Below are 21,790 nucleotides of genomic sequence, written 5' to 3' on the forward strand. Positions count from 1 at the left end.
TACTAGCGATCTCTCAATCATAATCCTACAAAATACTTATCAGAAGTGACTAGATTTGGTTACGCATTACGAAATCGTGTCCATTGTATGAATGAAATTACTCTTCCTTTTAAAAAACACTCATTTATTCATAAAAGAATCGGATTTACCCACGATGAAGTAAACACAGGATGACATTCAGGTATGTACATCCTTGACCGGAAATCCTTTTATTTTTTCATGCATTACTCAAGTCATGTCCGTTAATTTGGGCAATAAACCATTGTGTTTATTACTTGCTCTGCATTACCTAACATCTGAAAAAGAATGACCTAACTGCTTTTCTCTGAAAACTGAGTCATAAGTTTAAGGTTAGTGGGTATTGCTAGACTGACTGATATACTAGGTATGACCAAAACTCTGGACTTATCAATAAAAGAAGTAGCAGAAGACAAGCTAGTGAGAACATATAGGAGAAAGATGCTAGTAGAGGAGAAAGTAGAAGAGCATCCCTGGTTCAGTGAAGAAATAAGAAAAGGTATCAAGGAAAGGAAGGAGCTGAATAGGAAGAAAAGGAATGAGAGAGATAACGTCGCAAAGGAAAATCTAGAGAAGAAATATATGCAAAAGAAAAAAGAAGTGCAGCTATTAATAAGAGAAGAGATAACAATTTATGAAAAGAAAATAACAGAAGAAATAAGAAGAAACAAAAACAAAGAGCTCTGGGAAAATATTGGTAAGTTAAGAAATAAACAAAGAGCAAAACAGAAACTATACACTTATATAATGAACAGGGAAGCAAGCTAAATGAGGCTGAAACAAAGGATGAATTAGTGAATTATTGGAGAACCATTTACAGCAAACACGAAAATAAAATAAAGGAAATCTGGAATGAAGAGAAAAGGATGGAATATGAAAATGAATTGGCAGAAGTAGATGATATCATAAGAATTGGAGACTATAGATTCCCAAAAGTACTAAGAGAACACATGGACCTATTGATGGAATGCAAAAGGAAGATAATTCCTATGCAGGAACCTCTGATAACCAAGGAAAAAGTCATAGCTTGTCTAAGTAAGCTCAAAGCTAAAAAAGCTGCAGGCCCAGATGGAATCAAACCAGAGCTTTACAAAGCATTAATGAAGAGCAAAACCTGTATAGAAGTATTAGTTAGATGTTACAACAAAGAGCTAGAAATCAAAGAAAAGCCTGAATCTCTGAAGAAATCGAGAACGAAAATGATAGAAAAGAAAAGGAAACCAAGGGCTAAGGATTTAAGGCCTATAGCTTTATTAAATATATCATACAAAGTATTCATGATGCTGATAAAAGACAAAATAAAAGCACACCACAGACTGAATGAACAAGATCACGAATGCCAAGCAGGATTCACAGGAGGGAGCAGGATTGAAGGAAATATCCTTACACTACAATATTGTGTAGAAGAGAGCTACAGGAATAGAAAACCATTAATAGTAATAGCTATTGATTACAGTAAAGTCTTTGACTCAGTAAAACGAGAAGCTATGATCGAAGTCATGAAACAGTTCAAAATACATCCAAAAATCATAGAAGCAGTAGCTAATATATATGAAGGGGATAGCACACTAATAGACCTAGGGGAGGGAGTTGAACAGGAAATGGGAATTACTAGTGGAATTAGGCAAGGTTGCACAGATTCTACTTCACTTTTCAAACTGATGACGTATTTAATCATTAAGAAAATGGAGGAGGAAGGGACAGGATTTAAAAATGAATTAGTAAAGATAGAGACACTTTTCTTTGCTGACAATGGGTTAGTTTTAGCAAGTAATATAGAAGATGCAAGAATAAATATAAAGATTTTAATAGATATAGGAAATAAATGTGGGCTAGAAATAAATAAAGAGAAAAGCAGCATCATTATTTTCAATATGAAGGATAAACCAGAAGAGATAGAGAATATAAAAGTGAGATAGAACAAAACATATTTAGGAATAAAGATAAATGATTCTAGAAATCTGTTTAAGCTACAGAAAAAGGAAACATTGGATAAAGCACAGAAGTTAGCCAACCTAACCTATTCCGTGATAGAAAAAAGCTGCAACAAAGTTCTAATAGGTAAAACATTCTGGAAAAATATAGCTCTACCATCAGTCTTATCTGGAACCAATGTGGTTAATCTAACAGACACAGAAATAGAAAAATTACAAAGAATAGAGAATGGGGTATATAGGAAAATATTAGGAGCATGTAGAAGTACAGTAGTAGCCACATTAAGGGGGGAGATAGGAGCATCTTCCATGAAAAGCAGAATTATGAGTGGGAAGATAAGCCATGTAAATAATACTTTAAATGGACGGAAAGAGATACTGAAGAAAATAATTACAGATATGCAAGAAAAGGAAAGAAAATGGTGGAAAACAGTGGAAAAGTACATGCATGAAGTTGAAATCAATTTAAGAAAATTTGAAGGAATGTCCAAAACAGAAATAAAGGACAAAGCCAGAATCTGGGACACAGCGAGGTGGAAAGAAGACTTGGAAAATAAAGTGACTGTGAATATATATAAAATGTGGAAAAGAGAAATAAAAGATGAAGAAATTTATGATAATTCTACTGGTTCAATACTTCTCTTCAAAGCCAGAACCAACTCTCTTAATTTAAATATAGCAAAAAGGCACCAGAATGAGAACACCTGTTGTCCTTTTTGCCATAATACAGTAGAAGGCATATTTCATTTCCTCTTATATTGTTGTACTTATAGAGAAGAACGTGTTAAAGCAATAAGGCTACAGCAACCCTATGAAGAGAAGGAAAGTGACATAGTTGGAAAATTTCTATTTACAGGTAACAACGAAATAAGAAAAGAAACCATTTACTTAATGTGGAAAAAAAAGAGAGAAAAAAAGGAAAGAGCTCAACAAATAAACAAAAAACTCAAGATTAAGAGGCGCCGTTGCAAAGGCATTGCCTCGACCCATAACTATTACTACTACTTTGGTCTCATTTCTAATTTATTTAATTTGCTTTATATAGTCTAAGGTTAACCTTCCCCTCAGTTTTCATATTCATTCTGTTATTTCCTTATTAAGCAATGCTTTCACTTTCCTTGTAAAAGCGTTGTTCTCACATGCAATGGGACAATTTGGCATTTTAATATTTCTAAAAAATCCCTCAAAAAAAGAAAAAACCTAATACCTATTCTCTGATATATCTTGGATGCTTCTTACAATCTTTCTTTGTCCATGAAATAGTCCTAAAGAAGCAAACTGCATTCAAACAGCCATCTCTCTCTCAATCATATTAATGCTCCCTTTATGGTATGTCGTTGAGTTACCCATATTGAGTACATTGTGCAGCCTTTTGGGCTACCAAGACAGTAAATGGACAGAACCTTGACTGCTTCTCTAGGGGTTAGGATCTCCTCATGGAGTACTCTCACACAAGAGTCACCAGGCTACTCTTCAACCAGCTTCCACCGAATGAAGAAGTGCTCCCCTTCCAGTGCTTGGAAGCTATGTTACAGAAAGATCACATGAACCATTAAGTTACATCTCCAATTTAGGGCATTGGATACAGTCAGATTCTGTATGGATGGAGATCCACGACATGAAAAGGCAAAATCATTTGAAAACATCTATAATGATGTCTCATCCTTTTTCTATGCAACTTAGAATGGAAAAAACCAACTTGATTCTTAGACCGGTGTGGCAACCATGGCTAGTTGTTTGGAAACAACCTTCTTATACTGTACAAGATATCAATGCCTCCTAACAATGGTACACTTAGCAACAACAATTAAATTTATCTGAATCAATTAAATAATCAGTCAAACTAACTCGAAGATCTGAAACTAAGTTGGAAAATAATGACTTTAAGATATCACATAAAATCTTAGGGTTGAGGAGCAGCATTAAAGAACCACCAACAAAAATATTGCTCAGAATAAAAGACCATTAAATGGAATGTAATATACGTAGGCCTAAGGCTAAGTACTGGGACCTATAAGATCAGTCAGCGCTGATAGGGAAATTGAGAGAAGAAGGGTTTTGAAGGTGTAACAGGAGGAAAATCCCATGGTTGCACTTTATGGCAATTGTTAGAGAAGGGTGGAAAGCAAAATGGGAGAAAGAGAATATGAATGGTGGTAGAGTAAAACGAATGAGAGGATTGCAGCTGAGGCTGAAGGGATGTTGCAGGGAACCCTAAGGGTAAGGCCACACCAGAAGCGGGAGGCGTTGAGGTGCAGGCACCACTTGGGTGGGAGAGCAGCGTCAAAACGACACATGGCCACACCAGAAACGCCACCCTCCCTCCCACGCGTCACTCTCAGCGGTCAAAAATATGCTCGTACTACATCTTTGCAAATAAGTCATTGTCACGTTTGGATAGGAAATTACCTTTAATAGAAAACCTGTGTTAAACTTGACGATAGACTACTTATGACAGAACGGTCTTTTGAATCTTTGCTTGCAGTAGTAGAAGTCAGTCTCACAAAACAAACAACAACCCATCTCTCCCGAAGTATCTTTCAGGAAGTAGTAACCTTATTGGCAGTAAATTTTGCGATAATAAAAGATTAAAATCCATATTTTCTTTTTACTTCCCTTACACTTATTACTTTAAGGGAAGTGAAAAGTAAATGTGGATTTTAACTTTTTATTATTGCAGAACTAACAGCATATAGGGTTACTTCCTTAAAGAGACTTAGAAAAACAAAGGAACCAGAATTAATTGCAAATAATATAAAACTAAATTAATAATTGGCTGCATTATGTTGAAATAAAACGATTTACTGGTATTTAAAGAAAGTAGTACAATGGTAAACTTTACATAAAAGAAAGTAACACAAGGAAAAATCAGTTATGCTTGTACATTCACTGTTAACATTAATGAAGAAAGTACAAATTACCACGAATATTTCATAAATCAGTGATGCTGCTGCACTGAGAATTCGTATAGTTATCAAGTCTATGCAGCTGGACAAGGCTTATTTGAGTGGCTGACTGCATAATACGTTCTATTCTACTTCTTCCATTTCTTTAAAAAAAATGAAATTTTATGGAGTGGATCACGGGGATCCCACAAAGCTCTCCTCCGAAACACCTCCTCAATTAATTGATTCTTAGTAGCCACTACCGCCAGACATGACAGACTGAACAGGCGGCACTTTGGTAACTGATTGTCTGTTCATCTGTATGTTAGTGACCATGTCAAGTTAGAGGTCTATTTATGTATTGTGGTCCTTTCAAAATATTCACTTTAAATTCAGTAATGAACTCATCCCCATGGAAAGCATTTAGACCATACAAGAACTCGGTCTATTTGCTTCACTATTGGGAACAACAGTGAACACAGTCTGAAAGTACACACGAGAGGTGTTGAAATAACTGCTAATGTAAGTATGCATTACAGATATGGCATAATTTACTCGATATTGTTACTGAATAGATAATAAATATAGTTGCTTAATACATAAAAGTTTCTATGTTACAATCAGTTACTGAACAATGATGATATGCTTTAAACAATTTCTAGGTTACAAATGAAAGTTCTTGAATAAGGGAACTAACTTTACAACATTGTTATCAATATAATCAATAAAAGGAAGTAACCTTTCAAGTAACATTGCCCATAATCATATAGAAAATGGGGTTGTTTTCGGAGAAGACGCTGGGAACCGCCGCAGTATTTTAAAACATGTTACATCGCCTGGCGGCAACTGCAGAGGGTTGAGCCGTCCCGCTAGTCTTGTGTGGCCACCCGCATAAGATACCCAATGATTCAAACTGCCGAGGGAACCTCTTCCCTCCAACCTCCACACTCACCGCGTCTGGTGTGGCCTCACCCTAAGTAATGTGTACGATACACTGTTTGAAGTACAATGATGGAACTAACCCCCACAAAATTTCAAGAGTTAAAACACTTGATCCTGCACTAGAATAAATCAATCCTAGAACTCAAGGATGGTGACCTTTCAGCCTTCAAACCAGAACACACTGTGAACTGTGGCTTATCTTTTTGTCCCTCTTTCCTCCTCGTGTAAAACTTAATGTAGTCAGAAGACTTGATTTCTCATATGAACAGTGTGGCCTAATTATGACTAAGAATTGCTGTGGAAAAGGCTGACAGGAAACAGCAACTCCACATAAAAATGGGCAAAGCCAAAGACAAAGAAGTTGGAGCTGAATCTGACGACTACTTTTGACAATAATTTTATCACCTGTTTTTCGCCATCAAAATCAGGATATAAGTGATAGCCATCTGACACACATGAAGGTCTTGCAGGGCAAGGGTATTCACACCATTACGTACCACCTAAATGAACTTAAAATCCTCTGAATGAGCTTTGCTCAGTTCACCAAAATTCTTCTCGACCTAATGCGGTATCACACAAAGTGAAACCTATAATCTTGCAATGAAGCATAAACTGCTGCATAATTTTAGGTATATTTAGAATTTTAAACCCATTCTTCATTGGCTCTTCCGGCTTCATTGTGTCCTACTGTAGATAATAAAGCTCCCATTAATGTGTTTACTTTACCATTCTATGCATGATTCTTAGAAGGCTGTAATTATGGGCCTCATATTCTAACTAATTCCATGCCTCTGGCAATCAAACACAACTACAATAAAATAGTTTTATTCGGAAGATGCTCCGCAGACGCAAGATAACAACCATAAAAAAGTAAACAATTAAAAGAGGTAGTTCAAGCCTAAAGAATGCAACCATTATTTCAGGCAAAATTTATACAGATGAATTTCATCACTGCTATAAACTTCGTGATGGTCTTCGATAGGTATTTTTGTTTTTGTGAAAAATTGGTCCATTAATTCGAAAAACTTTTTCTGCAGGTGCAGTTTGTTTCCCGAGGTCCGTTCCTCATAACTCAGCAGGATGGTCGTGTGAGAGCCGGATATACTCCTCAGCGTTGAAATGAGGGGTTCCAGCGACTGAAATTAGAGTAGACGATTACCAAAACTTAAATATTATAATGCATGATTATAATAAATATTTGTAAAGTCCATCAAAGAAACCTTAACAAAATGATGATGATATAAATACAGGATCCATAACATCTTCACTGCAACATTTATGCTTACTGTCACATAGTTTTCCCAGCGTAATAAGGAGACCGAAGTTTAGAAGTACATGTGGAAAATTTCTTGTTATATTACCAATAAACAAGATTGAGAAGGTTGCACAAAGAGAATAGCAAGAAAATTAGTTGCTATAGCTTGGTATAAAGTGGAGACTCAAAATATCGACAAATATGAAAAGCTCATTAGTTCTCATAATCCCTACTTTATTCTAGAGGGTACCATCAACACGATTAATGTCTGGTTGATCACTGGCATATGAATCTTGAGGGTGGTTCCTAACATGATCATAATGGCTGCTTTATTCTAAAGGGTATCGTCAACACAGTTTCTGTCTGACTTGATCACAGCCACTGGAATCTTGAAACTGGTACCTATCGCTGAATACCCAAACACCTCCAGGTTTCTTGGCTGTCTTCAAATGTCTGTCCTGGCTAGTAACACAAAATAACGATAACATGTAAAAAAAAAAACTGCAGACTCCAAAGTGCATCTAGTCACCAATAAGTCATACTACCTCTCCTGATCTCCTGAGGTCTTCATGACTCATCCAATGGAAAAGGGTAATTTTAACTTGAAAAGTTCTGAGAGCTGAAACACATAAACTTATCTCTCTCATCCCTTGCCACGCTCTGGTTTAGACATAGTAACTGGTTGCTAAGTGAAGTATATGTTCATTTGTAGCTTCATCAGCTCATGTTCACATATCAAGGATTTTACTGGAACTCTGTGATATCTGATAATGGTGCAGTTCATTTATTCAGCGTCTCCTTAAATGTATCAGCAGCTATACCAAACGTTCAAATTTGGTGAAGTTCAACATGCTGTAAAGCAAATTGAGAATGACCATCTGGAACTACCCAACAACTGGATTTCATAGGAGAGTAACACCTACAGCGTACCTTATGCATTTTACTGCAGACAATGCTTAGGTTCTTTTTAATGTTTCTGTAGCTGTCAAAGCTTTCAGCTTGTCTTTCATGTGGTATTCAGTCTCATTATCTTCATTATATCAAGGTGTCCTGCTACCAACCATTCATTTCTTGTGGTCTTTACATCTTTGGAGCATTGAAATTACATTAGCCCCACTAACCAAGTCCGCATCCGCTGATAACCAGGGACTGCCTGTGCTACTTGATACACCAAGCAGTCCCACCCACTATCTCTTCTCAGTCAGTCCTGTGTGTCTTTCAGGATTCACATCCGCAGTAAGTGACCCTTGTTACGCCGCCATGACTGTTGTCCTCTTTAGCTACAACAAAAAAGGGAAGCCCTAGCTCCTTCAGAAACACAACCCAAAAGAAAACAGAACATGAGTCTTAAAACAGTTACCTAACTCCTGGGAGACACAAGAACCATATGATACAGAACAGAAGGCTCTGTCCATGATTCGTCTGACACGGGATGAAATCAAACAAACCCATACACAAAATTCTCTTTTACTCCTTCCCCAACCAACTGAGCCACGGAAGTGTGGGAATGCTCAAGAATATGCCATATTCTTTCATTGGTTACCCAGAATAAAAACTAACCCGACTCAAATATTTTTACATTATATAACATGCTCCCTGAATGGAGTATGCAATAACATTCTGAAGAAGGCAGCACTCCTTCCAAATAGTATTTAAAACCGTACCTCTTTATATTTTACTGTCTTATTTAGCATAAAGGGCAATGAGGATTGGTAGCCAACACTTTAAGCATATATACCACTGACTTTGCACATTAACCACTATATAACTTTATCATGTGGATAAACATAAAAAAGAAAGGGTAAAAAAGATCAGATTTCATGTCTTTTGCACAGCACACATCAGCCAAACTATGCTGATGCTGTGTATGTAATTATGAGTAAGAGGATACTCTATGTTGAGTAATAATCACCTATCACTCATGACTCCCTTTAGCTAACTCAACTTTTTTGTTGGATACCACAGCACAATGCTAGGGAAGTATGCAAGTAAAATAAGTCTGAACATTGTACAGTAGTATAGGTAATTTCTTTTAATCAACCCAGAAAACAAGAAAGTAAAATAAGTTTGAACTTATACAATAAGTATACAATAAGTAAAATAAGTTTAAACGATGTACAGTATTGGTAATTTCTTTTAGTCAACCCAGACAACAAGAAAGTGCAAAGTTATTGATATCCCATAAAAAAAAAAAAACTTACAGTATGAGGAGACATGAAACAGACAAAGGAAATGCAACAAGTATAGTAAGATGACTGGTGTATCCATCTTAAGAACCAAACATGCCGAGATTGGAATCAGTTTGTGCTAAAGGATAGGCATTTTCATTGTCGTGCTAAATGATGCCACTCCGCAATAACCTCAATCAAAAGCAGTTTTGGTCTGAAACCCACCACAAATGGCAATGAAGACTTCTGTTAAATCAGAGGTTTGTAAATACTTAATAGACACAATCATTTCTGATAATTATTCTTTAAAGTAAACCTGAAAATTTCATTAATAATGACACTAGTTACGAGTCATACAAAAATTCTACAAAAATACATCAATGAAAACTTGGTGAGTGTTCTTACCTGTTCATAGTAAATACAATCTGCAACGAGAATGACTTTGGGTTTATCGATGGCATCCATGTGTTCTTTGTTGCCCCATTCCAAAACCTTAGCTTTCACCTGGTCTTGTATTATGTGGCGATTCTCCTTGATATTTTTCTCCATCAAGTGGACAAATTCTGGAAGATCAGTAATGGTTACCTGTGAAGCCCTAGAAAAAAAAAACAATAAAAATCAATTCTACATAATAACTGTTCAAACAATACTGTATTCCCTAAAATATATATACAGCAATCTTAAATATGATATTGTTAAACTACAATAAAGTTTTGTACATACTTACCTGGCAGATATATACTTAGCTATAGTCTCCGACGTTCCGACAGAATTTCAAATCTCGCGGCACACGCGACAGGTAGGTCAGGTGGTCTACCTTACCCGCCGCTGGGTGGCGGGCGTATGAACCAATCTATCTCTCCAGCCAGATTTTTTTCTTTCACCTGTCTCCTGAGGGGAGGCTGGGTGGGCCATTAGACGTATATATCTGCCAGGTAAGTATGTACAAAACTTTATTGTAGTTTAACAATATCATTTTTGTACATGAACTTCCCTGCCAGATATATACTTAGCTGATTGGCACCCTTGGTGGAGGGTAAGAGACAGCTAAAGTAATAAGGAGAGATAAGAAACAACTGATGTTGTAGGATATAAATAACCTTGGTTCTTACCTGTTCAGGCAGAAGACTTCATTGATATTGTCTCTGAGTCTGCGTTGCCTGGAGAGCTACAGCTAGGACGTGACCTGATGCTGAAAGACTCTCGGATCTACCACTGGATATGTGATCCCTTTGTGTGGTAGAATCCAAGTCGGATCCTGTTAAAGGGAGTTCGTCCCTATCTTAACAGGTCCTAACCACTACTACTGCAAGGAGCCACACTCATCAGACCACCTAACCAAACTACTAAAGATAGTATTACGACCTAAAGAGATGCCTTCATGCATCCTCTTTAAGGCAACCAACAACAACAAATACAAGGGGGAAAAATTTATACTACTAAACAGGATGAGTTCCAGCTCCCTGCCCCAGCCACTGAATCCGCAGATACGTACGGGCCCAAGGCGAAGCATTTTTCGTAAGTGATTCTCACATCACGTAAGTAGTGGTTCGCGAACACTGACTGACATCTCCAGAATGTTGTCTCCATCAGATTTCGCACGGACATATTCTTGTTGAAAGCAAGAGAAGTTGCTATGGCTCTTACTTCGTGTGCTTTCACTTTAAGAAGCCTAAGATGTTTTCTTCTCTGCAGGATCCGTGTGCTTCTTTGATGAGGCTTCTCAAGAAGAAGGACAATGCGTTCTCGACAATGGCGACGAGTAGGCTCTTTTACTGAACACCACAGGACCTCTCGGTTGGCTTTCAGTTGCTCTTTTCTTCTAAGGTAGTATTTCACCATTATCCACTGGGCAAAGAGTTCTCTCGGTTCTTCTCCTACCAAAGAAGATAGCCCACGAAATCTCGAAGTTCTTGGGCCATGGACTTGATGGGTTCTCATTCTTTGCAAGAAAACCAGGAAGGAAAGAGCAAATGAGAGAGTCCTCCTTAAAACCCCATTACCATCAATCGCCTGAAGCTCACTCACTTCTGGCGGAAGCTAGAGCCATCAAAAACAGAGTCTTCTGGTAAGGTCTCTGAATGAGGCTGAATTAGGGGTTCAAACCTAGAGGACCCAAGGAATTGAAGGACTTACATCCAAATTCCAGCTAGGTGTCTTAGGAGACTGCATTTTCGTTGTATCAAAAGACCTAATAAGGTCCTGTAGGTCCTTATCTTCCGATAAGTTGAGGCCCCGTGTGCCTGAAGACATTCGCCAACATACTACATAGCCTTTAATCGTCGAAACGCTAAGCCACATTCTTGTCTTAAGAATAAAAAGAAGTCTGCAATTTGATTCACAGAGGTACTGGAAGAGGAAACGTTATTCCTCTTGCACCATCTTCTGAAGACATCCCACTTCGACTGGTACACTCGTAAGGTGGAAGACCTCTCGCTCTAGCGATTGCCTTAGCAGCTGCTGACGAAAAGCCTTTCGCTCTGACCAGTTTCTGGACAGTCTGAAGCCAGTCAGACTGAGAGCGGGGAGGTTTTTTGTGGTACCTGTCGAAGTGGGGCTGTCTGATAGATCGCTCCTTAGAGGAAGCGATCTTGGAAAATCCACTAGCCATTCCAGCACTCTGTGAACCAATCTTGTGCTGGCCAAAAGGGAGCTATCAAAGTCATCCTCGCGGAATCTGACTCTGCGAACTTTTTTGTAAAGTCAACCCCAGAATCTTGAAGGGGGGAAACGCGTATACATCGAGTCCTTTCCAATCGAGTAGGAGAGCGTCTATCCCTATTGCTCCTGGATCCGAGATGGGCGAGCAATACAGATCCAGTCTTTTGTTCTTTGAAGTTGCAAAACAGGTTCTAAGAGAGGCCTGCCCACAACTTCCAAACGGCTCTGGCAAACATCTTGGTGCAGAGTCCACTCTGTGGGAAGAACCTGATCTTTCCTGCTGAGGAGATCTGCCCTTACATTCCTTTCTCCCTGTACGAATCTGGTGAGGAGTTTTATCCCCCTTTCTTCTGTCCACAGAAGAAGATCTCTTGCTGTTTCGTACAGGAGAGAAGGAATGCGTCCCCCCCTGTTTCCTGATGTATGCCAGAGCCGTGGTGTTGTCCGAGTTTATTTGCACAACTGCTCCTGTCACATCTGACTCGAACTCCTTCAGAGCAAGCCACACGGCTATTAGTTCTTTCCTGTTGATGTGCCAGGAAGACTGGTCCCCCACCCAGGTTCCTGACACCTCCTTGGTTCCCAGAGTCGCCCCCCCCAACCTGTTTCCGACGCATCGGAGAACAACACCAGGCTGGGGTTCTGGGATTGAAGCGGCAGTCCCTGTGAGAACTTGTCGGGATCCGCCCACCATGCTAACTCCTTCTTGATTTGAAGAGAAATTGACAGGGAGAACTTCAAATCCTGAGAAGGACGACTCCCAATTTCCGATGAAGAAAGAATTGGAACGGTCTCAGGTGCAACCTTCCTAGGGAAACAAATTGCTCCAGTGAGGAGAGCGTCCCCAGCAGACTCATCCACTCCCTCACTGTGCATACTTCTTTCCTAAGAAGGTTGTTACTTTTCGAGTCCCCGGGAGGGCTATCCTCTCCTGTGACGGAAAAGCCCGAAACTCAGAGAGTTCATCTGGATCCCCAGATAAACGCACTCTTGAGCGGGAATCAGACTTGACTTCTGCAGATTGACCAGAAGTCCTAAGAATAAGTCAAATCCAGGGTTTTCTTCAAGTCCTTCAGACAACGATCTCTGGAATTGGCCCTTATAAGCCAATCGTCGAGATAGAGTGAAATCCTCACCCCTTCTAGGTGAAGCCATTGTGCCACATTCCTCATGATGGCCGTAAAGACTTGGGGGGCCGTGGAGAGGCCAAAACACAGGGCCCTGAATTGGAAGATTCTTCCCCCCATCATGAATCTTAGAAACTTCCTCGAGGAAGGATGGATTGGTACGTGGAAGTAAGCGTCCTGTAAGTCAAGGACACATCCAGTCCCCTGGACGGAGTGCTGCTAACACCGAGGCAGTGGTCTCCATCGTGAACTTCTTCTTTTCGACGAAGAAGTTCAGGGCGCTTACATCCAACACCGGTCTCCATCCCCCTGAGGATTTCGGAACTAGGAACAGGCGGTTGTAAAAGCCTGCCGAAAGATGATCTGCCACTAGTTCGATCGCTCCTTTTCAGCATCTGATCTACGCTAGTCGGAGGGCTTGATTCATGATGGGGTCCTGTATCTGGCCGTCAACTCCCTCGGGGTATTCGTCAGGGAGGCCTCACGAAGAGAACGGGATTAGATAGCCCTTCCCTCAAAATTGACAGGGTCCAGGCATCTGCGTCTTTCTGGGCCCAGACTTCTGCAAACTGTAAAAGCCTGGCGCCTACAGTTGTCTGAAGGACTTGAGTCTTACTTGGGAGGTTTGATTGACTTCGTAAAAGTCCTCCCTCTTCTATTTGGTTTCCGACCTCTGAACGAAGAGGATCTAGAGGTAGAAGCCCCTCGAAAGGGTTCCTGAGAGGTCGGCTTAGCTTTTTCTTCGTCTTAGTCTGAAGGTAGGGCGCGGCTTCCTTGCCGACTGCGCTAGAAGGTCCTGCGTAGCTTTGGCAGAGAGAGCCTTCGAAATGTCTTGAACAGGTGTTTAGGAAACAGCTGCGTAGAGAGAGGGCAAAAAAGCAAAGACGATCTCTGAGCATGTGAGACAGGACTTTGTTAAAAATGAGCAAAATACTGATCTTTCTTCAAGACCCCTGCTCCAAACAGTGAAGCTATTTCGCTGGCCCCATCCCTCACCGATTTATCCATACAGGATAAGACACAATTCAAATCCTCCGAGAAAACGTGTCCGGTCCTTGAGTTTTCTTGGCTAGGACTCCGAGGGGGACCAATCGAGAAAGTTGAAAACTTCCAAGACTCTAAAAATGCCTTTTAGAATGTGATCTATTTCATTCATTGCCCACGTAGTTTTGGCCGAATTCAAAGCTGATCTTCTAGTGGCGTCCACTAGTGCCGAAAAAATCTGCGTCAGCTGAAGACGGAAGGCCCAGTCCCAAGGGTTCTCCTGTCTCATACCAAAATCCTGTCCGTCCGTGAAAGCTTCGATGGAGGGAAGGCAACATAGTTTTCCCCGCTTCTTCTTAGTACGCATCCATGAACCGAAACTCTTGAGCGCTTTCTTCATAGAAAGAGTCGGTTTCATTCTCACACACGAAGATCCTTTCGTTGCTTTCGCTGTGGAGAACAACGAGTGTGGAGAAGGAGGAGCAGTAGGGCTCAAAGACTCTCCGAACTCCTGAAGGAGAAGCTCTGTGAGCTTCTTGTACGAAGAAACTGCTGCCGATGTATTAGTTTCTTCCTCAGAGGCTTCCTGGTCTTCTTGAAGAGGAGAACGAGGATGAGGATCCTTATGAGAATCCTTAGATGATTTCCTAGCTGGGGTACAGTGAGATGAAGGAGACAAACGTCTTGAATGAGGAGAAGATTCCAAAGTAGAGAGGCGTACAGGAGAACGACGAGTTGTAAAAGACGGACGCTTATCCGAAAATTCTTGTCTAAACTCTCATTCCTTCCTAAGTGGCAGACAAACTCTTAACAGCAAAAGAGGAAGGACTCCTTTCTCTAGAAAGACCACGTCTATCCCTAGGGAAACTACGAGAGGGAGAGCGCCTGCTAAGATCGTGAGGAGAGCGGCTACTAGGCGCCGAGCGCCTATCTGTCCCAGGGCGCTTAGTGGAATCCTGGCGCCTACCAAGCGGCGAAAACGTTGCTAAAAATAGGGCGCCTTTCAGAAGCAGGGCGCTTGAGAGGCTCTTGATGCCTACGAAGCGGAGAGCGGCTGCTACACTCCGAGCGCTTAAACGGAACAGGGCGTTCGGCGAGATCTTGGTCCTTACCAAGGGCGGGGAGAACGTCTGTAAGGCTCCGAGCGCCTAACAGAAGCAGGCGCTTGAGGCGTTCTTGACTTCTAGCAAGAGGAGACCGATCAGGAGTAGGGAGTCTCGAGAACGAAGAGCGCCTACTAGGAGAACGAAGCAAACGAGGATCAAGGTGTCTTTCTCCAGGAGAACAGCTACTAAAGAAAAGAATGACGCTTACCAGGAGCAGGGCTCCTACTAGACTCTTGATGTCTTACAGGGGAGGAGCGAACTCCATGCGATGAGCGCCTACCAGTCACGTTATCCGACGCCCGACTACAGTAGTCGGAAGGAGAAGTGCGCCTACTTTCAGAAGGGCATTCCCTAGGTTCTCTGAGAAGACGAGGAGAAGAAAGATGAGACGGAGACGACGAAAATAGTCTTCTATGACCTGAGCGACTCTCTCTTCTTGCACGAACTCTAGAAGAAGGAGAAACAGAAGGGGCCTGAGCGTCTACCCGAGGCAGGAATCCGATTGGGGGAAATATCTTCATAGTCCAAGGAGCGCCTATCCGTCGAATGCGTCTCGACACCTCCGAGCGGGAGTGGTGTTCCTCTCGTGAAATGTTACGATGTGTAGAAGTATCCTCAAAAGAAGGAGATCGCCGATTACAAGGAGAGCGCTCTTCCGACGAAACGCTGCCTCGATCTCTTGATAGGGAGAGACAAATCCTTCCTTCTACGCGATCCGAGCGATTGCCAGTCCGCCAAGGCTGTGATCTGAGCTTGTAGGCCCGCTAGCACTCGAGAAGGAGAGTCCCCAGGATCTTCTTCCGAAGCAAGCTCAGCGCGAGGAAGCGGGGAAAGGGAGGGGAGGGCGATCACCGGATCTCCTAGGCTTCTTTGCTTGCAAGGAAGCTACATCAGAAAAGTCTTCTGGGCTGGACGCTAACGTACTGAAGGGAGCCTCCGCAGCCCTCTTCAACGGGCGTGATTGGCGCCTCCTTAGAGCTCCAACCACGCTTCGGCGAAGGAGAAGAGGATGACGAAAAACACTGACGAAGAATATTCTTCTTCTTACGATCCAAGGCAGCCTGGGAGCGAACTTCAGGATCTGCCGAGGGGACGCCTGACCGGTGGGGGCTCTCCCTAGCCCTCCTGCGGTTTCGACTTTCCTCCTCCACTGGAACTGGAGTCTGGAAGAGGTCTAGGCCTGGAGGGCACTAAGGCAGACCGGTCAGACGCACCCCTCCACATCACTGGGTACACTGCACTTATCATCACTGACACTCTTACCTTGATCAGTACGAAGATTCCTTGTCTTCCTTAGAACACAAGGAAGCTTTTGAGGCCGCCGCCTCCGAAGACGAAATCTACGGCTTCGGTGCTGGGAGCAGGAGCTGAGACCTGGGAGAAGGTTCGAAAACTAAAACTACATTAATGTTTAGTTTCATTCTCACAAAAAATGCATTCTCGACCTGCTCGAACTCCTTGAAGAAGCTTTACGTACCCTATCCCTTTCAAGTTCCTAATATAAGAAGAAAGAGCCTTATATTCAACTTCGTTCAAAACCTCACACTCTTGACACGGGTTACTAAACGAACATTCATTCCCCCACATTTACACAGAAGTGTGAGGGTCAACCGCAGCTTTCGGTAACCTCACCTTACATCCATCGGTCAAACATACTCTAAACAAAACCGGAGTTTTGGAAACAGAATCAAAATCAGACATTCTACAGGAAAATCCAGCGCAAAGTCAATAACGGTCCACAATCAGCGATGCCAAGCCAACATAGAGCGAATACGGTCACAAAATGTCCCAAATCACTCTCCAGGCAAGCGAGAAATGAAGAATATATCGGAATGAAACGACAACAGTTGTTATCGCTTCAGCGACAGAAAAAAATCTGGCTGGAGAGATAGATTGGTTCATACGCCCGCCACCCAGCGGCAGGTAAGGTAGACCACCTGACCTACCTGTCGCGTGTGCCGCGAGATTTGAAATTCTGTCGGAACGTCGGAGACTATAGCTAAGTATATATCTGGCAGGGAAGTTCATGTACAAAAATGCTTTAATTACATGTCCTGGTTTTTGGTACACAAATTAAATTTGCTTTCCTAGGGGATTGGATCCAGGTACATTTATTAACTTTACAGATCTACCAGTAAATATAAGTGAAGTAGTATAACAAACACTAATAACTAATTGAACATCTTTTATCATTAACATTAAATTACCTCATTGATAATCATCCCTGTTTATGTTGCATCATGCACCACGACAGTAAAATGAAAAGCTTCTAGTTAAGGGTTTCTCTGCCTCCGAAACAATGATATAAATGAACTTGGATCCATCAATACAAAAGCAACCTAACATACTGCAATGCATGAGAAAAGTACAGCTAATGTAGGATATGAAATATCTGAAACATAGTTATAAGCATTGGATCTCAGTTTGCTGAAGCAAATTAAACTTAAAACCCCAAAATCTTGAGAATAACACAATTTTGGTACTGAATATCCCATTTGCAATTGTGACTTTGTAAACTGCAAGCTTTCTTATGAATTTATACTCATATTAAAAATAAGGACATATCAGAAATTCATTTTACGAAGACCTATCCAGACGGCAACAGGCCACAATACAAACTACTATACAGTACTTAAAATTATAGCATAAGATCAAAAGTAAACATATTTTCTAAAAAGTAAATTACCCTAAAAGAGCTGCAGCTAATCCAAGGAATCCAGTTCCAGCACCAAGTTCCACAACGCTGCAACCGGCCACTACATTTTTCTCTGGCTCTGAAAAGTTTTAGTAGTTTTAGCACATTAAACACCATAACACAATCAAGTATTGTTTATGTACTAATCGTGACAGCAACACAGTACACAACTATATACAGAAGTTATATATCTTTATATGCTACATGGTTATTCCTTAATTCACAGTTGACACAAGCCTACTTTCACAAATACCAACAATAGAATAAGATAAATTTGCTAGTACTGTAAAAAAAAATTACACAAAATTAATTAAAACAAAATTAGCAAATAAGAAAATCTATGCTTGTCCAAAGCTTTCAAAACAATTATAGCAATTCAATATTAAAACAAAAGGATAGAGGTCAAGGATACAACATTTCAATGCTTAACATGTTTGCAATATGGAGGCAAATAGTAGTGATAGAAATTATTAAGAAAGCAAACATGTACTTGAAAATAACTAAATAACCGAAAGTTAATGGCAGTAAAGAAAAAATGTTACAAGAATAGATTACTGATATTTCAATTACCGGTTCAATAAAAACTTATAGAAATCAAAATATTTTTTTATTTATACTTTGTATACAGTGGATGTGGTCTCCAAAATTGTAGTGCACATATGAGGGTGGGGTCCCCTTTTCCTAAAAGTACTCATTTGCTAATGAAACGAATATTAACCATGTTCAAAGCACACATTAAAACATGAGAATTATATATTCAAGTCCAAAATGCGATAACGATTTAAGGTAAAATAATACCTAAAATATAAAGAAGGAGGCCACTTGAGAAAAACAGACAATTTTCACATACAAAAAATAACATAACCTTTCATAGCATGACGAGTTCTCACCTAACCACTTTACTTTCCTAATCTGATATGGGGCACCCTGCCCTGACCTGGCTAGAGGGGCTTCACTTCCCCTGGATGCCCCCTTCCCCAGTAACACTAAACATTGTAGTGTAAAAGTCTGCTCCCCATGTTCTGCAAACTACCCTAAAGAAGCAAACATTACAGACTGCTACAGAGTCAGTCTACACCTACACCAAATTGGTAGTCTACTGTAGTGATAATCACCCAGCATAGCCTATAGTATCAGTAAGTAGTAAAATGCAGTGTTTCCAAAATCTAACTACCATAGACTCTCCACAGACTCCTGATTGCTGGGAAAAAATGCTGATGCCACATAAAAAAGAAAGCATACATGAAAGGTTGTTAGAGTCAATCTAGGGTTGCACAATTGAGCCAATAGCCTACCAGGTAACTACAGTATGCTACTTTATGTCAAGAATCTAGCCGGGTATAACTGAAGGCTAGCCTACGTGTGGCCAACCTCTGGTTTGATTACTATCAACTTACGTTAATAGGTGTAAAATGGGTGCTGTGTTTAGTAGCCAACAGCCTTGAGGATAAATGTCGGAACATAGACAAAAGATTGTAAATATTGTAAACACAAACAAAACACATAAAAATAAACAAAAACATGAGCAAAAATAATAAAAAAGACTGCAAATATTACGGTCACCGACCAGCCAAGTGGGAACAAGGCTGCATGAAGGAATCGTTTATCATGCAATATACCTAGAAAAGGGTACATATAGGTTATACATAGGCCTGTAATACAGTACATGTGAGCTAATTTGAAAAATTTACAATAACCACAAAGTTAGTCTTTGCTTTATGTTTTTACTTTAATCTGCGAGATCCTGGAACTGAACATGGCGGAAGCTCTGCTTTGAACCATACAGGTAAAAAGTGACATTAAATTGTTAATAAGCAACCAAAATACTATAGGAAACTGCAATTTCCAAAGAAATACCCAAACAGCAACTGTTCTCTAGATAAACTTTTATACACCATTTACGGTAATTCTAGGCAATAACTCCACACGGACTGCAAGGAACGCTCCCGCAAATACGACAGCCACTAGGGATTGGGATGTCAAATGTATTTTGCCATGTTAAATACTAGCCTCTGGGGATTAATTACATTCGACCCCCAAAAAATAACGATAAATTCTTAATAAAAAACCCAAATATAGGTAATTCTAGGTAATAACTCCGCAGAGTGCAAGGAACTTTCCCGCAAATATGACAGCCATAAGGGATTGGGCCGTCAAATGTATTTTGCCATGTTTATTACTTACCCCAGGGGGTTTAATTACAGTCAACCCCCCTACAATGATGGTAAATTCTTAATAAGCAAACATAATGCTAGAGGAAAAAACAAATTCCAAAGAAATACCCGCCGGGGAGTTATTAGCTGGATTTACCCCATTTACTAAATCCTCCAGTCTAGAAATGATGGAAGGCTAATACTCAATACCTTCATGCAGCCCTCCTTTAGGTACATTATTTACCCGCTGTGGTAGGCTTCAGTTTTACCACTAGAATAATTACCATAACCCCTGGAGTCCCCTGAAATAAAGCACCTGGGAAAAATAGGCACTGACACCATTAACGCAAATTAATAAGTTAATAAAGAAAATTAATATAGTAATACTAGGGGAAACAACTGACTGAACTAGCTAATCCAGTTTTCACCGCGTGTGGATCCACCCTCCGAAAAAGTACTTTAACACGCCTGACACCAGAGATGGGCACCAGTCACAAGTCATCGGTGGTGAGAGCAACAGCTTGAGACCTCTACTATCCTTTCGAAGTAAGTGAGGTTAATGAAAGTCTAGCCATGCGCAGTGCAAACATACCTCCATGACGCTTTCGAAATGTTTACTTATAACACCAAAAATGTAAAAGATTGACGCCATCTCGATGTTTGAGGAGTTGCTTGTGTCAGTAAACTTTCCATTCCTTGTGCGAAATCTGCATACCACTTGTACCCATAGACACTGGGCCACTTTCCTCACAACAATCGTCAACAATGACGACGCCCATGAGGGACCCAAGGAAACTGACACTTTTTCAGTAGAAAAAAGAAGAAGCGTGCACTAGATAATTATTTAAATATATAGTTAAACAGCAGTATGAGGTCATGAATTGCATAAATTTGTTACATATTCATGATTATCAATTTGAAAATATTAGGTATGTTGACGAAACTTCAATCTTTTGAATGGTATGCTTAAAGATGTAATTGTATTCTTGTTTCACCAATTAAATATCGAGTGAATAAGGCTGATCCACCCGATGACGACAGATCCACTGAGGTGTTTCCCCCTATACGTACCTACGGTGGTAGGCTTCAGTTTTACCTCTAGCCTAATTACCGTAGCCCCTGGAGTCTCCTGGAATAAAACAGCTGGGGAAAAAATGGCACGGACGCCATTAACGCAGTTCAATAAGTTAATAGAGAGAATGAATATAGCTAGGTAGTAATAGCCTACTAACTTTCCCGATGCCTCTCCAGGTACTTGGCAGCGACAAGGGCCGCGTCCCACACGACGCATCCAACGTCTCCCTCATTTTCCTGATAGATGCTGAGGGTCTTGTTAATGTCCTCGAATTCCACCTCCCGGACAAACATTATTCACAAAAATTACGTCCTGGCTGCTATAATGACGACGTTGTGCGTATGAATGACGGCATTACAAGTAAATTGCCTGGGGAAGTCAACTGTCAAACTGTAGCAAGGGTTGGGCTTTAGATTCGTATTGGGATCTGGTGTTATATTTTATATTATTTACTCCTTTTCTTTAGGTATTGTTAATTATTTGAAAATTTAAAAAATATATTATTATTGTATTATTTTGATAATATGATACTTATTGTATTTTATTATTCATTATATCTAGAATTATTATTATATAATCCGGTTATAAAATTGTTTGTTTACGCTCCGGATTCATCATCATCTTCTTCTTCTTTCCGGTTGCGTTGAAGAAGTTGGACTTTTGCCACCAAAATATCCTGTCCGTAAAATTCAATTAACCTAAAGACAGTGGTTGTAAAACTGGGGATAATTACCCCCGTGGGTAATGAAGGCGCTTCTGGGGAAGGGGGTTAACTAGGCAATTTCTA

General features: G+C 40.4%; 1 protein-coding gene and 1 long non-coding RNA gene across 2 annotated transcripts; one reads left to right on the plus strand and one right to left on the minus strand.

The window, feature by feature from the left end:
* The first annotated feature begins 18 nt into the window (after positions 1–18).
* Positions 19–9,885, plus strand: LOC135195709 (uncharacterized). The gene is made up of 2 exons (XR_010310221.1): positions 19–181; positions 6,817–9,885. It is a non-coding gene; the product is annotated as an uncharacterized LOC135195709 (long non-coding RNA).
* Positions 6,589–21,426, minus strand: LOC135195708 (protein N-lysine methyltransferase METTL21D-like). Its single transcript, XM_064222110.1, has 4 exons — positions 21,161–21,426; positions 17,767–17,854; positions 9,608–9,797; positions 6,589–6,915 (listed from the first exon to the last, which is right to left on the minus strand). The coding sequence occupies exons 1-4, from the start codon at positions 21,294–21,296 to the stop codon at positions 6,694–6,696; spliced, it is 636 nt and encodes a 211-aa protein (XP_064078180.1). The 5' UTR covers positions 21,297–21,426; the 3' UTR covers positions 6,589–6,693.
* Positions 21,427–21,790: the final 364 nt, after the last annotated feature.

The sequence above is a fragment of the Macrobrachium nipponense genome, chromosome 16 (assembly GCF_015104395.2).
Source record: "Macrobrachium nipponense isolate FS-2020 chromosome 16, ASM1510439v2, whole genome shotgun sequence".
NCBI lineage: Eukaryota > Metazoa > Arthropoda > Malacostraca > Decapoda > Palaemonidae > Macrobrachium > Macrobrachium nipponense.

Bases quoted from the DNA above. Each gene is read 5' to 3' on its own strand.
- LOC135195708 (XM_064222110.1), bottom strand. From the start codon at position 21,296: ATGTTTGTCCGGGAGGTGGAATTCGAGGACATTAACAAGACCCTCAGC. The intron at 17,855-21,160 runs GTTAGTAGGCTA...AAAACTTTTCAG, and splicing joins CCTGGAGAGGCATCGGGAAA to AGCCAGAGAAAAATGTAGTG. The intron at 6,916-9,607 runs GTAAGAACACTC...CTCTAATTTCAG, and splicing joins ATTGTATTTACTATGAACAG to TCGCTGGAACCCCTCATTTC.